The 14,350-nt window shown below is 59.6% G+C and overlaps 5 protein-coding genes across 5 annotated transcripts; 4 read left to right on the forward strand and 1 right to left on the reverse strand.

Moving 5' to 3' along the window:
- Nucleotides 1–238: 238 nt before the first annotated feature.
- SPRG_01186 (hypothetical protein) lies at nucleotides 239–948 on the forward strand (the record flags this gene model as incomplete). Its single annotated transcript, XM_012339378.1, has 1 exon — nucleotides 239–948. One exon carries the CDS (start codon nucleotides 239–241, stop codon nucleotides 905–907), a length of 669 nt encoding a protein of 222 aa, XP_012194768.1. The 3' UTR covers nucleotides 908–948.
- Nucleotides 949–1,579: 631 nt separating this feature from the next.
- SPRG_01187 (hypothetical protein) lies at nucleotides 1,580–3,761 on the forward strand (the record flags this gene model as incomplete). Its single annotated transcript, XM_012339379.1, has 4 exons — nucleotides 1,580–1,821; nucleotides 1,863–2,754; nucleotides 2,798–3,472; nucleotides 3,522–3,761. The coding sequence occupies 4 exons, from the start codon at nucleotides 1,580–1,582 to the stop codon at nucleotides 3,759–3,761; spliced, it is 2,049 nt and encodes a 682-aa protein (XP_012194769.1).
- Nucleotides 3,762–7,151: 3,390 nt separating this feature from the next.
- SPRG_01188 (hypothetical protein) lies at nucleotides 7,152–7,527 on the forward strand (the record flags this gene model as incomplete). The annotated part of the gene is made up of 2 exons (XM_012339380.1): nucleotides 7,152–7,374; nucleotides 7,478–7,527. The coding sequence occupies 2 exons, from the start codon at nucleotides 7,152–7,154 to the stop codon at nucleotides 7,525–7,527; spliced, it is 273 nt and encodes a 90-aa protein (XP_012194770.1).
- A 302-nt stretch (nucleotides 7,528–7,829) lies between these two features.
- Nucleotides 7,830–10,022, forward strand: SPRG_01189 (hypothetical protein; the record flags this gene model as incomplete). Its single annotated transcript, XM_012339381.1, has 4 exons — nucleotides 7,830–8,527; nucleotides 8,576–9,023; nucleotides 9,075–9,518; nucleotides 9,545–10,022. 4 exons carry the CDS (start codon nucleotides 7,830–7,832, stop codon nucleotides 9,986–9,988), a joined length of 2,034 nt encoding a protein of 677 aa, XP_012194771.1. The 3' UTR covers nucleotides 9,989–10,022.
- Nucleotides 10,023–10,715: 693 nt separating this feature from the next.
- SPRG_01190 (hypothetical protein) lies at nucleotides 10,716–13,353 on the reverse strand (the record flags this gene model as incomplete). Its single annotated transcript, XM_012339382.1, has 4 exons — nucleotides 10,716–11,159; nucleotides 11,188–12,513; nucleotides 12,564–13,136; nucleotides 13,186–13,353. The coding sequence occupies 4 exons, from the start codon at nucleotides 13,351–13,353 to the stop codon at nucleotides 10,716–10,718; spliced, it is 2,511 nt and encodes an 836-aa protein (XP_012194772.1).
- Nucleotides 13,354–14,350: the final 997 nt, after the last annotated feature.

A 14,350-nucleotide genomic window follows, 5' to 3' on the forward strand; every position in this document is an offset into this window, starting at 1 on the left:
TTGAGCCGCAAATGGCGCATGAAGCGGCACGCTTCTTACCTGAGGTCGGCGCACGCTCGCGCGAACACTGCGTCGGATCCAAAGTGATAGTTGGGTGCGTTTAGCGGCTGGTGTCTCTACCTCGGTGCCTTTTTATTGTCGTGGCGAATAAAATAGCACGAATTTTAATGCGACGCGATTTATTAAATTCTCGCGAGACTGGATTGCAGACCAAGATCCGATTCCAGAGGTCGTCGCGATGGCATGCTGGCCCGGGTACGCGCTCGGCGTCCGCGAGACGTGCTTCCGCCCAAGCTCGAGCTCCGACGCCGACGTGGATGCAGCGCTGGACGCTGCGGAAGAGAAGCTGCAGCAGTACATGGAGGCGCTCGTGGGGCGAAAGGCGCCGGCGCCATGGGGCCTCGCCTGCAAGGAGGCGACCGGCCAGCGGGCAAGCCGCGAGCCAGCGTCGCCACTGCGCAGTGTGCAAGACGACCCCATCGAGGTGGAAGGCAACGACGAAGAGGAAGTGCTCGCATTGGAGCTCGATGACGACGACGACGAGGAAGACGAGGACATGGAGATTGAGCTGGAGGACGACGAGATCGCGCCGACGCCGGACCGGCGCCACTTTATGATGGCCGACGACGACGACACCCACGATACGTTCGATGCGAGCTTCGATGCCATTGGCACCACGAGCAGCGCCCAGCGCACGATCCAGTTCTTCCCTTCGCCGATCATCGAGACGCACCGCGCCAGCACCCGCGAGCGACGGTCGACGCCGCTGTTCAGCGACGCGAGCCCCGTCGTTCCATATCCTCGAACGATCCCCGAGCCCATGTCCACGGGCAGCCACATGTCGCTTCAGATGGACGACCCGGACACGAGCCGCATGTCCTTGGACTGGGACTCGAGCCTGCGCTAAGATCTCAATTTGGCATTATTTATTACGAGTGTAATGGACGCGCAGGACGAGTGTAATAGCCGCACAGCGTGAGCCAGACACTGTGCGACATCTGGCGGCCAGCCCAGCGCGCTGTCGTCGGCTCGCGCTCGCAATCGTTGAAGGCGCCGCTTCAAGCACGGGCAACGTCGCCCAAAGAAGCGGTGGCGTGTTTACGGCTGTCGCCGCCTCGCGTCGGCCTGCTTACGAAGAGACGACGACCGACGCCCGCTCGGGACGGGCGCATGGGTGCGCTTGGGATCCAGTCGCGCCTGATATACCGTCGTCCATGACGCGTCGCGCCACCCGACTACGCTACGACCGTCATCTCCCGTGTCGTTCCACACGGCCATGAACACAACGTTGGCATGTTGCCATGGGCAAGACCACTGGATCATGTGTTTGGTCGACGGAAGCATGTGTCTCTAGCCTACGCAGTGGAAACGACGCCTAGGGCCAGCCAAGGACGCGGCGACATAGCGTGGGCACAGACAGGCGCTTAGACGCCGGGTGGTGTCGAGTCGACGCAGACCAGGCGTTGACGCAGCGCGTGACTTACAGCGCAAATGACGTGGGCTGCTCGTTCAGCAGGATCCATCCATCGATGTCGGATCATCATTTCCCAACGTTCCTCTTCGTTATCGCAGCAACAACATGGCCCAGCTCAAGAAAGCTCCGTCCGTCGTCTTCGCATCGCCAGATGCGTCCGAGGTCAAGCCTGGCCACGGCGCCACGTATCGCGTCGGCCCGTTCCCGATCTGCCCCGTCCAGACGCTCATGCAGAACCTCCAGCAGACCGTGCGCAAGCACCCGAAAGGCAAGTTCATTGGCCACCGCCCGATCGACTGCCGCGGCAACGCGGGGCCGTACCTCTGGCTCAGCTACGAGCAGGTAATGTACATATTCCTCGCTCATCTCGACGCTAAGCACCGCGCAGGCGTACACGCGCATCCAGCACCGGTCTCGAGAACCAAAAGATGCTCGAGCCGACGGCCGACGGCCTCCGCATGCTGTGCATCTACATGAAGAACCGCCCGGAGTGGACGCTCGCGCAGTACGCCACATACTACGCCGGCGGCATGGTCACGCCGCTCTACGACTCGCTCGGCGCGTCCGCGACGTCGTTCATCTTGCAGCAGACGCACGCGTCGACGGTCATTTGCACGAAAGACGAGCTCAAGCACCTTTTGACGGCCAAGGAGAGTGTCTCGACGCTGCACCACGTGATCCTCTGCGACGTGCGCGTCACGACCGAGGAGGACTTCAACCTCGCGGCCAGCGTCGGGCTCCGGCTCTGGAGCATGACGGAAGTCGAGATGCTCGGCGAGCGCTACCCGATGGAGCCGTCGCCGGCCGCGGGCCACGACCTCGCGATCCTCATGTACACGAGCGGCACGACGGGCGAGCCGAAAGGCGTGCAGCTCACGCACCAGAATCTGCTCATCGCGGCGCTCGGCGTCGAGGAGCGGCTCAAGCAGGGCAAGGCTGTCGAGGTGTTTGAGAAGAAGCCGATCTACCTCTCGTACATGCCGCTGCCGCACGTGATGGAGCAGCTCGCGCACCTCGTCGTCATTAGCCACCACGGCTGCATCGGTTTTTACCAGGGCAACACGCTCAAGCTCCCGGACGACCTCAAGAGCCTCCGGCCCACCATCTTCATGACGGTGCCCCGCCTGCTCAACAAGATGTACGACAAGATCGTGGGCATGGCGTCGTCGGCGGGCGGGCTCAAGACGTGGGTCTTCCAGACCGCGCTCAACGCCAAGCTCCACAACCTCCAGAAAGGCAAGACCAACCACGCGCTCTTTGACAAATCCGTGTTTGACAAGGTACACGTTCAGATTCAGGTTCAGATTCCGACGTATTGCGTAGATCAAGGCCAAATTGGGTCTCGATCGGTGCGGGGTCGTGCTCACGGGCTCGGCGCCGCTCTCGGACGACGTGCTCTACTTCTTCCGCGTCCTGCTCAACTGCCCTGTCTTTGAGGGCTACGGCCAGAGCGAGTGCACCGGCGGGTCCTGCTGCACGGACATCAACGACCTCAGCGCCGGCACGGTCGGCGCGCCGCTCGTCTCGAACGAGATCAAGCTCGTGTCGGTGCCAGACATGGGCTACAACGTCACCGACAAGTTCCACGGCGACGACGAGGCGACGCGCATGCGCGTGAACGGCCGCGGTGAGATCTGCTACCGCGGCCCGATCGTCTTTTCCGGGTACTTTAAAGCGCCGGAGAAGACGGCCGAGGTGCTCGACGAGGACGGCTGGCTCCACTCGGGCGATATTGGCGTCTGGACGCTCGATGGCCGCCTCAAGATTGTCGACCGCAAGAAAAACATCTTCAAGCTCTCGCAGGGCGAGTACGTGGCCCCCGAGAAGATTGAAAACATCATCAAGGGCAGCGTGTACGTCGCCCAGCCGTTTGTGTATGGCGACTCGCTCCACTCGATGCTGGTCGGTATCATTGTGCCCGAAGAAGCCGAGCTCCGGCGTCTTGGCGACTCGTTTGGCATCGCTGGCAGCTTCCCAGAGCTCTGCAAGCACCCCAAGGTACGACGCCTTCGCGTCCCGCACGCTCATGCATGTGCGTGTATGGTAGATCATCGCGGCGGTCCAGGCCGATATCATTGCGGTGGGGAAGAAGGGTCTCCTCAACGGCTTTGAGACGGTGCGCTCGATCCTCCTGCACCCGGACCCGTTCACGATCGAGAACGACCTCATGACGCCGACGTTCAAGCTCAAGCGCAACGACGTCAAGAAGGCCTTTATGAAGGAGATCGACGCGCTCTACGAGAAGAGCGGCGACGTCGTCGCGGGCAAGAACGTCAAGCAGCACTAACTGTCCTTTGTAATTCCCTAACTGTGTGGTGTGTACGCGACTTCCACTGTGGAGGGAAATACGCGCGAGGCTTGCTTTGGCCCATGCTTTGTCTCGGCGTCGGCCCAGAATCTGGCTCGCAAACGATCGCCAGTGATACCCTGGTAGGTACTGTCGAGTGGTAGTGGATGAGGATGACGACCCGTGCGCGTCGGCGTGAACGCTTCAATTATCTTGAACCGAACGGTGCAATGAACGGACTGACCTCTGGCGCTTGGCTTTGTCGAAAGACTCTCCTTGCATCTGCTTGGCCGCTGTGGCAACCTTGAATTCACGCGAGGGATCGAAGGCGACGCTGCAGGACACGTACTCGCTGCTCGCGTTTGTTCCTCGAGGCAACGTCGCCCCAGGGGCTCCAGTTTCCGAGTCTTTTGGGATAGAGCATTATGTAGTATGAGGAGTAAGAGCGCAGGATGTAGTACCATGAGAACATGCTCGAGCATGTTGGACGACGAGCTGTGGAGTTTTCGGACCTGGGCTGACCTGGAGCCACAGAGCTTCTTCTCCATCTCGGCAAGGCACGAGTCGTGCCCACGAACGCGGGCTTGCGCTGCTCGTTCTCGGTCTTCCTCGACTTTAATCTGGCGGCTTCCTGTCCGCGAGCGTTGGAGGCCAGCTGACGTTGGATTGCGATGACGTCTTTTTGCTGTTCGGCGAGTTGGCCATCTCCAATGGCTGCTTGCGTAGCCTTGAGCAGGATTCAAGCCCAAGAGCTCGCCGATCTGTCGTCGCCGATCTTGAGGGTATCTTGGGGCAAGAACTGACACAAGTTGTCCACTTGGATTGCCCATTTTCGCAGCGCTGCCTTGATCTTGCTCACAGTCCGGCCGTCGAGATCCCACGTCGACCGGTTGTCGCGGTAGATGGTGCTGCGTCCAGCTGCACAAGTTCCTTACGGTACAAGGACACAGAGTTGCGCCCTGGGCCACGCCTTAACGTCGTCCTCGGAGCCAAACAACGGGGTGGGCAAGTCGTCCATTGTCTGCGCGCTCTGTCTCTGCCTCGGCAGGCCGACAAAGCTCCTCGGACGAGCCGAGAACGTCGGTCAGTTCGTCCACCACGAGAAGGACTCTAGCTCGAGCTTATCTTTTCGTGGTGGACGAACTGACCGACGTTCTCGGCTCGTCCGAGGAGCTTCGTGGGCCTGCCGAGGCAGAGCGCACAGACAATGGACGACTTGCCCACTCCGTTGTTTGGCTCCGAGGACGACGTTAAGGCGTGGCCCAGGGCGCAACTCTGTGTCCTTGTACCGTAAGGAACTTGTGCAGCTGGACGCGGCAGATGAACCCTTCGATGTCTTCTTCGCTGGAACTCATGGCGGCAATAGAGCTTGCTGCAAGCCCAACGGATTTTGAGACTGTGCACGAGAGCCTCAACGCGCATGGCCCGTCCCACTTTTTCCGTCGGCCAATCGTAGAAAGAAGGTCTCGTTGACGGAGAACTGGGGCCAAGTCATGCCTGAAACGCGGCTTCAAGCGCGCGAACCGTCGGGCAGTCCTAGCAGTCCTCCAGCGCCCAAGGAACGACTGACGGTGCGTTACGAGCTCCACAGTCCGCTCATGGCCGTCGAAATCTGCGCTCCGTGGCATGAGCTCGCCCAAGTCGCCGTGGTGTTCGGCTGGCTTGCCCCAAGTTGCGCATGGCGACGTTCCTCGACGTCCAAGGCGTGCAACATGGTCAACCGCGGTTTTATGCTGGACGTTCTCGATGAGATGAACGTTGGACCGGGCTTCCTTTGACGGGTCCGTCCGGCTGCTCTACGCACTACACTGTACCGCTAGCTCGTGGTCCACATTGTCTTTAAAGGTGTGCTTCGTTTGACCCACGCGCGGCGTCAAGCAAGGCTGCCTGCTCGACATTGAGCCGTTGGGCGACGGGCTGCCGCATCGCGGGGTGCTGTTCCTGGCGATGACTCCATCACGAGCATGTTTCTGATAGCTTTTCTGAAGTGTTTCGCGTACGTGGCGACGCTTTGGCGTGCCCTTCTTGTGGGCGTCGCTCTCGGACCTGGATACCGTTCCGCTCAATGCTCGTCACGAAGATGCGCTCTTGTCTCTTCTTGCGGCAACGGTGCTCGGCCCAGCACAACGACGACCAGTACTCCAACAAGTCGGCACTCCCAGCGCACGTATGGCACGACACATCCTTCGCCGCGTGGATGTCGTCGGTGCGCTGCTGGCTGCGACTCCAAGACCTCGACGGCACCGACACCAAACATGGATCTACCTACGCATACGTATACTAGTACGTGTCAATCCCGATGCAACGTTTAACCAATTGGTGTATGTAGCAGCTCTGGTAACTCTAGTTTTCATACCGCGTGCATTCAACTGTAAACTGTGTTGGTTATCAAGAATACCACGAGCGTAGCAAGTGCAACCAACACAGATCATGGATAAACGCCAGATGTTAACCGGTGAAGAATGACTACTCTTCCACAAACGGCGCTAACAACGGAGTGGCATCTTGGCCGGCCGGTGTGTCTTGATAAATGTGCCTATTGATCGTGCGTATGGAGTGCTGGGGCTGAGTGGTCAGTGAGCCTGCCACGCGAGGATATTCCGGACCTCGTCTGTCCCTCTGGTTGAGCGACGTTGATATGCTTGTTTTGGTATGGCACATGGCGCCGTCGACGGCTTCACACCGTCGCTTGGATGGCGCGCAACGTGCCGTCGCGCAGCTTGGACGGCAAGGTAACGTTGCTCTCTTTTTGGATGTTGCCCCAGTGCTTAGACAATGCGTGTTGATCCTTCCGGAGCTCTTTGGCACCGTCGTCGTCGACTTGCACTTTATGTGGCGCTTGCACGGACCCATTCGAGTGCTCACGTCCTATGAATGGGTCCGTGCAAGCTCCACGTGAAAGTGCCAGTCGACGACGACGACGGTGCCAAAGAGCTCCGGAAGGATCAGCAAGCATTGTATCAGCACTAGGGCAACATCCAAAAAGAGAGCAACGTTACCTTGCCGTCCAAGCTGCGCGCCATCCAAGCGATGGTGCGAAACCGTCGACGGCGCCATGTGCCATACCAAAACAAGCACATCAAAGTCGCTCAACCAGCCATGCTCGTCGCGGGCGACGACGCCGAGAACGACAATCCTCGTTTTTCGATTCTGTTGCCAGTGGCCCAGTGGCCAGTCAAATTCCCAGCAAGGGTATAATAAATACTAGTACCCTTGTTCCCAGCCTTTGTAAGCAAAAACCGAACCGCCGTTGCAGACCAAGGTGCGGATCTGATTTCTTTTTTGCTCGCGAAGCGCAAGCCTCGGATCCGGCCGGACCTGGAGACGCGGACCTGGACGCGGAATGGAGTTCCGGTCTGCCTCAGCTGCGGCTTTCGTCGGCAGCACGCGATGCACTACCCGTACGCCCCGCGCAATCGCCGCCGCCTCGCTCGCATGGTGGAACGTCCCAACGCGGCGCAGAAGCGCCACGCGACGAGACTGACGACCGTGTGGACCCTGTGGAGATCCACGATGCGGACGAAGATGCTGACGGCCAAGGCGCCGCAGGCTGGCCGGAAGGCGGCGCCCAAGGAAGCCATGAATGCGATTCACTTTGACGAGCTTGATCTCGGTAAGTGTCGAGCTTGCGTGCAGTGCGCTGCAGAACGCCATGGCGGCGTCCATTGGCATGCGCGATATGTTGGACGAGTGGAGCGATGCGCAGTTCGCGAGAGCCAGCTCCCAACGCTTCATCTCCATACCACTCCGACCCATGGACACGTAGACCTGTACGTAAACACTTCGATGTCATCAGCTGTGCTTGACGTTCGTGCTGCGACGGCAGCGCCGCTTCGGGTAAGCGAGGCACGTGAATGGTCAAGAACGCAGGGGCGGAGGATCGGCCACGTTTTAGCGCGTCGCCGACATCGTTGGACGGAAGCGAATCAGACGACCGTACCTGATCGAAGCGCGTGGCGTTCACACCCTTGGTCACGGGACGTGATGACGCGCTGGAGTGGCTTCGCAACTCGGAGATGGCCCTTGTTATCCACGCGTCAGTTCTTATTCTACTATAGTACAAGGAGGATGCTACCCGCGCTGGCCGTGTTTGGCGTCGTCGTCCTTGGCGTCGTCTACCAGCAGTACTGCCTTCCAAAGGGCAAAGTCGCGCCACCCAGTGTCTACTGCGCGCCGGACGACACGACCACGCGGCCTGGCCACGGCCCCATCTACCGCACCGGGCCGTTTCCGAAGCCAGCGTACGGAACGCCGCTCGAGACACTCGAGGCGTCCGTGCGTCGGTACCCCACCAACCCCTTTCTCGGCCACCGACATGCCAACGCCTCGTACGTCTGGGCCACGTACGAGCAGGTGTACGCGCGCATATGCAACCTCGCGTCGGGCCTCGTGCAGGGAGAGCTGCTCGACGCCTCGGGCATCGCGTGCATCTACATGAAGAACCGGCCCGAGTGGGTCCTCGCGCAGTACGCGATCAGCTACTGCGGCGGCACGGTCTCGTGCCTCTACGACTCGCTCGGCGCGACGTCGACCAATTTCATTTTACAGCAGACGGCTGCGACCGTGGTCTTTTGCACGACAGCCGAGCTCCCGCGGCTGGTGACGACCCCGACGCTCCGCCACATTGTGCTCTGTGACGTGGCCATGGCACCGGCGACAACGATTCCCGGATGCAGACTCTGGACGCTCGAAGAGATTGAAGCGCTGGGCCGCCCGCACCCGATGGCGCCGCAGCCTCGCGACGCCGACGACGTCTGCTTCCTCATGTAGCCACCATCTGCAAGAAGACACGATTGGGAAAAACTACTATGTAGGTACACGAGCGGCACGACGGGTGATCCAAAAGGTGTGCAGCTCACGGGTCGCAACCTCTTGAGCTGCATGATGGGCATCGAAGATCGGCTCAAGCAAGGTCGCATGGCGCCGCACTTTCACTGTGGCGCCGTGCACCTCTCGTACCTCCCGCTGGCGCACATTCTCGAGCAGCTCATCCACTGTCTCGTCATCACGTACGGCGCGTCCATTGGCTTTGCTCAAGGCCCCACGTCGTTGCTGCTCGATGACCTCCAGACGCTGCGCCCGACGCTCTTTGTGACCGTGCCGCGTCTCCTCAACAAGATCTACGACAAGGTCCTCGCGCAAGCCACTGCTGCGGGCGCCACCAAGGCCGCGATCTTCCACCACGCCTTGGCCGTCAAGCAGCAAGGCCTGCAGCAAGGCTTCACGTGCCATCCGCTCTACGACAAAATCGTGTTTGCCAAGGTGCGCTGCTTGCAATCTGCTACGATGGCTGACAGTATCGACTGCAAGTAGATCCAAAAGAAGCTGGGCTTGGATCGGTGCATTGCCATCTTGACAGGGTCCGCGCCCGCATCGGACGACGTCTTGGGCTTTTTCCGGTGCCTCTTTTCGTGCCCCGTTCTCGAAGGCTACGGCCAGAGCGAGTGCACGGGCGCCGTCAACATCACGGACATCAACGACCTGACGCCTGGCTCGGTCGGCGCGCCCCTGTCGTCCTGCGAGATGAAGCTGGTCTCGGTGCCCGAGATGGGCTACAACGTCTCCGACACGCTCCACGGCGACAGCGACGAGACGCGCATGCCTGTCAACGGCCGCGGCGAGGTGTGCTACCGCGGCCCGTCCATCTTTACGGGCTACTTTAAGGACGACGCCAAGACCCAGGAGGCCGTCGACGACGAAGGCTGGCTCCACTCGGGCGATATTGGCGTCTGGACGCTCGATGGCCGCCTCAAGATTGTCGACCGCAAGAAAACATCTTCAAGCTCTCGCAGGGCGAGTACGTGGCCCCCGAGAAGATTGAAAACATCATCAAGAGCAGCGTGTACGTCGCCCAGCCGTTTGTCTATGGCGACTCGCTCCACGCCGTCCTCGTCGGTATCATTGTGCCCGAAGAAGCCGAGATCGAAGCGCTCGCCAAGTCGCTCAACATCTCGGGGACGTTCCAAGAGCTCTGCGCCAACGCCAAGATCAACGAGATTGTTCTTAAGGACATTGTGGCCGTCGGCAAGAAGGGTCTTCTCAACGGCTTTGAGTGCGTCCGTGCCATTCTTCTGCACCCGGACCCGTTCACGGTCGAGAACGACCTCTTGACGCCGACGTTCAAGATCAAGCGCAACGACGTCAAGAAGCTTTTCATCAAGCAGATTGACGCGCTCTACGTCAAGACGGGCGACGTCGTCGCGGGCAAGAACGTCCATCAGCAGTAAGCATGCGTGTATAAAACAGTTCTGTACGAGTGCACAAGTGTTGTGGAATCGTTGTTTGTAGTCAGTCGATCGCACTTGAGGAGGTATACTAGGTGGCGCACATCGTAGCATCTTGTCGCGGTCAAGCGGAGCTTGTTGGCGCAACGTTTATCCGGACACTCTTATCCGGATGAAATGTGCACCGCGCTGCTGCTGGGGAGGATGTTGACGACTTTTGGAGTTTGAAAAAAAGTCCCGTGTTTCGGTCGATATGAATAGAGGATGTCATAGCGAGTCCAAAAACCAACAAATCGTGCTCGTAGCATGCGTACAGCCTGAGTTAGTCGCAGTTGAGATGGGTGGTTAACTGATACACTGATAGATCGATACTAAATAAAGTATCAGTTTCATCGACTTGAATGGCACGTACCTCAGGCTGTACGCACGCTACGAGCACGATTTGTTGGTTTTTGGACTCGCTACGACATCCTCTATTCATATCGACCGAAACACGAGACTTTTTTTCAAACTCCAAAAGTCGTCAACATCCTGCCGAGCAGCGGCGCGATGCACATTTCGTCCGGATAAAAATGTCCGGATAAGCGTTGCGCCAACAAGCTCTGCGTGACCGCGACAAGATGCTACGATGCGCGCCACCTATACATCTCCTCAAGTGCGATCGACTGACTACCCACAACGATTCCACAACACTTGTGCACTCGTACAGAACTGTTTTATACACGCATGCTTACTGCTGATGGACGTTCTTGCCCGCGACGACGTCGCCCGTCTTGACGTAGAGCGCGTCAATCTGCTTGATGAAAAGCTTCTTGACGTCGTTGCGCTTGATCTTGAACGTCGGCGTCAAGAGGTCGTTCTCGACCGTGAACGGATCCGGGTGCAGAAGAATGGCACGGACGCACTCAAAGCCGTTGAGAAGACCCTTCTTGCCGACGGCCACAATGTCCTTGAGAACAATCTCGTTGATCTTGGGGTTGGCGCAGAGCTCTTGGAACGTCCCCGAGATGTTGAGCGACTTGGCGAGCGCTTCGATCTCGGCTTCTTCAGGCACAATGATACCGACGAGGACGGCGTGGAGCGAGTCGCCATAGACAAACGGCTGCGCGACGTACACGCTGCTCTTGATGATGTTTTCAATCTTCTCGGGGGCGACGTACTCGCCCTGCGAGAGCTTGAAGATGGTTTTTTTTGCGGTCGACGATCTTGAGGCGGCCATCGAGCGTCCAGACGCCAATGTCGCCCGAGTGGAGCCAGCCTTCTTCGTCGACGGCCTCCTGCGTCTTGGCGTCGTCCTTAAAGTAGCCCGTAAAGATGGACGGGCCGCGGTAGCACACCTCGCCGCGGCCGTTGACAGGCATGCGCGTCTCGTCGCTGTCGCCGTGGAGCGTGTCGGAGACGTTGTAGCCCATCTCGGGCACCGAGACCAGCTTCATCTCGCAGGACGACAGGGGCGCGCCGACCGAGCCAGGCGTCAGGTCGTTGATGTCCGTGATGTTGACGGCGCCCGTGCACTCGCTCTGGCCGTAGCCTTCGAGAACGGGGCACGAAAAGAGGCACCGGAAAAAGCCCAAGACGTCGTCGGCGACCGGCGCCGAGCCCGTGACAATCGCCATGCAGCGGTCCAAGCCGAGCTTCTTCTGCACCTTGGAAAAAATGAGCTTGTCGAAGAGCGGATGGGCCGTGTAGCCCTTCTGGAGGTTGGCGAGCTTGGTCGAGACCGCGTAGTTGAAGAGCCAGGCCTTGAAGCCACCGCCGGCGTTGGCACCGCCGACAATCTTGTCGTAGATCTTGTTGAGGAGGCGGGGCACCGTCACAAAGAGCGTCGGGCGGAGCTCGCTCAGGTCCTCCATGAGCTTGAGCGTGTTTCCCTGGAAGAAGCCAATGGACGCGCCGTTGTTGATCATGATGGCGTGGATGAGCTGCTCGAGAATGTGCGGCAGCGGAAGGTACGAGAGGTGCACCGACTTGGGCGTAAAGACCTGCAAGAGCTTGCCCTTCCGGAGCCGGTCTTCGATGCCCATCATGCAGCTCAGAATGTTCTGGCTCGTGAGCTTGACGCCCTTCGGGTCGCCCGTCGTGCCGCTCGTGTACATGAGGAAGCAGAGGTCCGACGCCTTGGCGTACGTCGGCGCGATCGGGTGGGCCGCCCCGATGGCCTCGATGGCCGAGAGCGTCGTGACGGTGAGCCCGAGCGCCGCGCCCGCCACGACATCGGCCTCGGAAACGACGTCGACGTCGCAGAGAACCACAAACTGGAGCGTCGGAGTCGTCGGCTTGGCCGTGAGCACGCTCTGGAGCTCGGCCGTCGTGCAGACCACCGTCGGCGCCTCGGTCTGGTGGAGAATGTACGTGGTCGAGGACGGGCCGAGCGAGTCGTAGAGGCAGCTCATGGCGCCGCCGCAGTAGAAAGCGGCGTACTGCGCGAGGACCCACTCCGGGCGGTTCTTCATGTAGATGCACAGCATGCGGTCGCCGTTGGACGTGCGCTCAAACATCTTTTCGTGCATGAGGCCGGCGGCGATGTTCTGGATGCGGAGTACCCGGCCTCGTAGCTCTCCCAGACGTACGCGCCGACCTTGCCGCTCGCGTCGACCACTCGGTGGCCGAGAAAGTTGCTCTTCGGGTTGTGCTGCACCGACTTTTGAAGCGCCTCAAGCATCGTGTCACAGGCGGGCTTGGGAAACGGGCCGACGCGGTAGACGGCGCCGTGGCCGGGCTTGATGGTCGCGTTGTCGGGCTTGCAAAAGAACTGCGGACGGTCGACCTTCTCGGTCGGGCGGAGGCAGAGGAGGTAGAGCGCCGAGAGGAGGCCGAGCGTGAACGTCGAGAGCACGACGAGCACCGGCATCAAGATGGGCGTCGGCGCGACCAGCGACGCGTCCGCGTGGAGAGGCGCCTCGATGCGCGACGTCAAGAAGCTCGTGAGCTTGGCGAGGTTGCGATGATCGTTGTACTCCTCGACGGCAGATGGGCCGCGGAAGAGCTTGAGCGTCGGGTAGCCCTTGATGTCGTGGCGCTCGCACACGTCCGTGTGGATATCGCAGTCGACTTCGGCGACGACCACGTTCTCAAGCACCGAGAAGCCGGCGCTGAGCTCCTTCCAGGCCGGCGCCAGCGTCTTGCAGTGGCCACACCACGGCGCGTAGAACTAGCCATGGCCATGAGCACCCATCCGGTCTGTCGACGCAAGTTCGTACCTTGACAAAGACCGCGTCTTTGGAGCCCTTGAGCGCCTCCAGCTCTTGGCCATTGGGCGTGGGCACCTTGTAGCTCTGAAGGAGGTTGCGGTCGACGGGAGGAATCTCGACGGCGAGGTAGGCCTGCGCCGAGAGCGCGGCCACGAGGAGCGCGTAGACAGCTCGCATGCTAAGGACACGAAAAGACACCAAGTGACGTGTGGCAGTTGGCTGCACCTCAAGGATGTCGAATGCGTCAACCGGTTGGGTCAACATTTGTGAAGAAGCCGTGCGAACCGAACGACTACGGCGTCTTTTGGGTCAACAATACGCGTGTCTTCGAGCCGAACGACTACGGTTATCGCTGGCTGGAACAAGATTTCGAGTCGTTTGTAATCGACTGACTAACACTCTATATAGTGTGATGCAATTTGCAATTTAATAGTGTAAAAATGGTCGGCACCAAACTTGGTCACATAAAAACCTCTCATGCGTGGAGGAGGACCAGCCTCGCGAATGAGACGGTCGGAATTGAGCGGCGAAGAGTAAAGGTGAGATAAGCACTGGCTGTGCGCTCGGTGTCACTTTCACGCAGCAAAGACTGCTCTTTCGACGGTTCCAGTCCAGTTCGACAGTGCCCCCAACGTGCGGCGTGGGCTGTACCATCGTCCTGCTCTGCGCTGGGAACATAATACTGCTTCAAGTCCGCACACAGCTACAATACCGAACCAGCTACGAGAACGAATCCACCGTTGCGTTGAGTCCAAATGGCGCCGACTCTCGGCCTCGTCGCCCGTGTCCCAGGCGGGATAACGTTTAACGCGTTGTGTGTTCGTGCATGCAAGCGGCCGGTGTGGACGTCGTCCATCGAACGACTTGTCTCGTGGTCTTGCTGACTAACGTATCTACTAACCGTCCGACAAGTAATCGGTCATGCGAGGACAAGTCACGGGAGGCTGGTACATGTACTGGTCTGTGACGATGGATATTTAGTTAGTCGACATCAACGCTGCTGCAATCGCGCCACGGAAGGTAATCAATTGCGCTTCGGTCAATATTTATTTTCGTACAATCAATGTTCACTTGGTCATTGTATCGCGCACGGTGAAAAGGTCTCCCGCCAGACGCATTTGTAGAACGCAGACTGAACCGAACCGGGAGGGGCAACGCGCCTGCCATCGACGGC

Source organism: Saprolegnia parasitica (genome assembly GCF_000151545.1).
Source record: "Saprolegnia parasitica CBS 223.65 unplaced genomic scaffold supercont2.2, whole genome shotgun sequence".
Classification (NCBI taxonomy): Eukaryota; Oomycota; class Saprolegniomycetes; order Saprolegniales; family Saprolegniaceae; genus Saprolegnia; species Saprolegnia parasitica.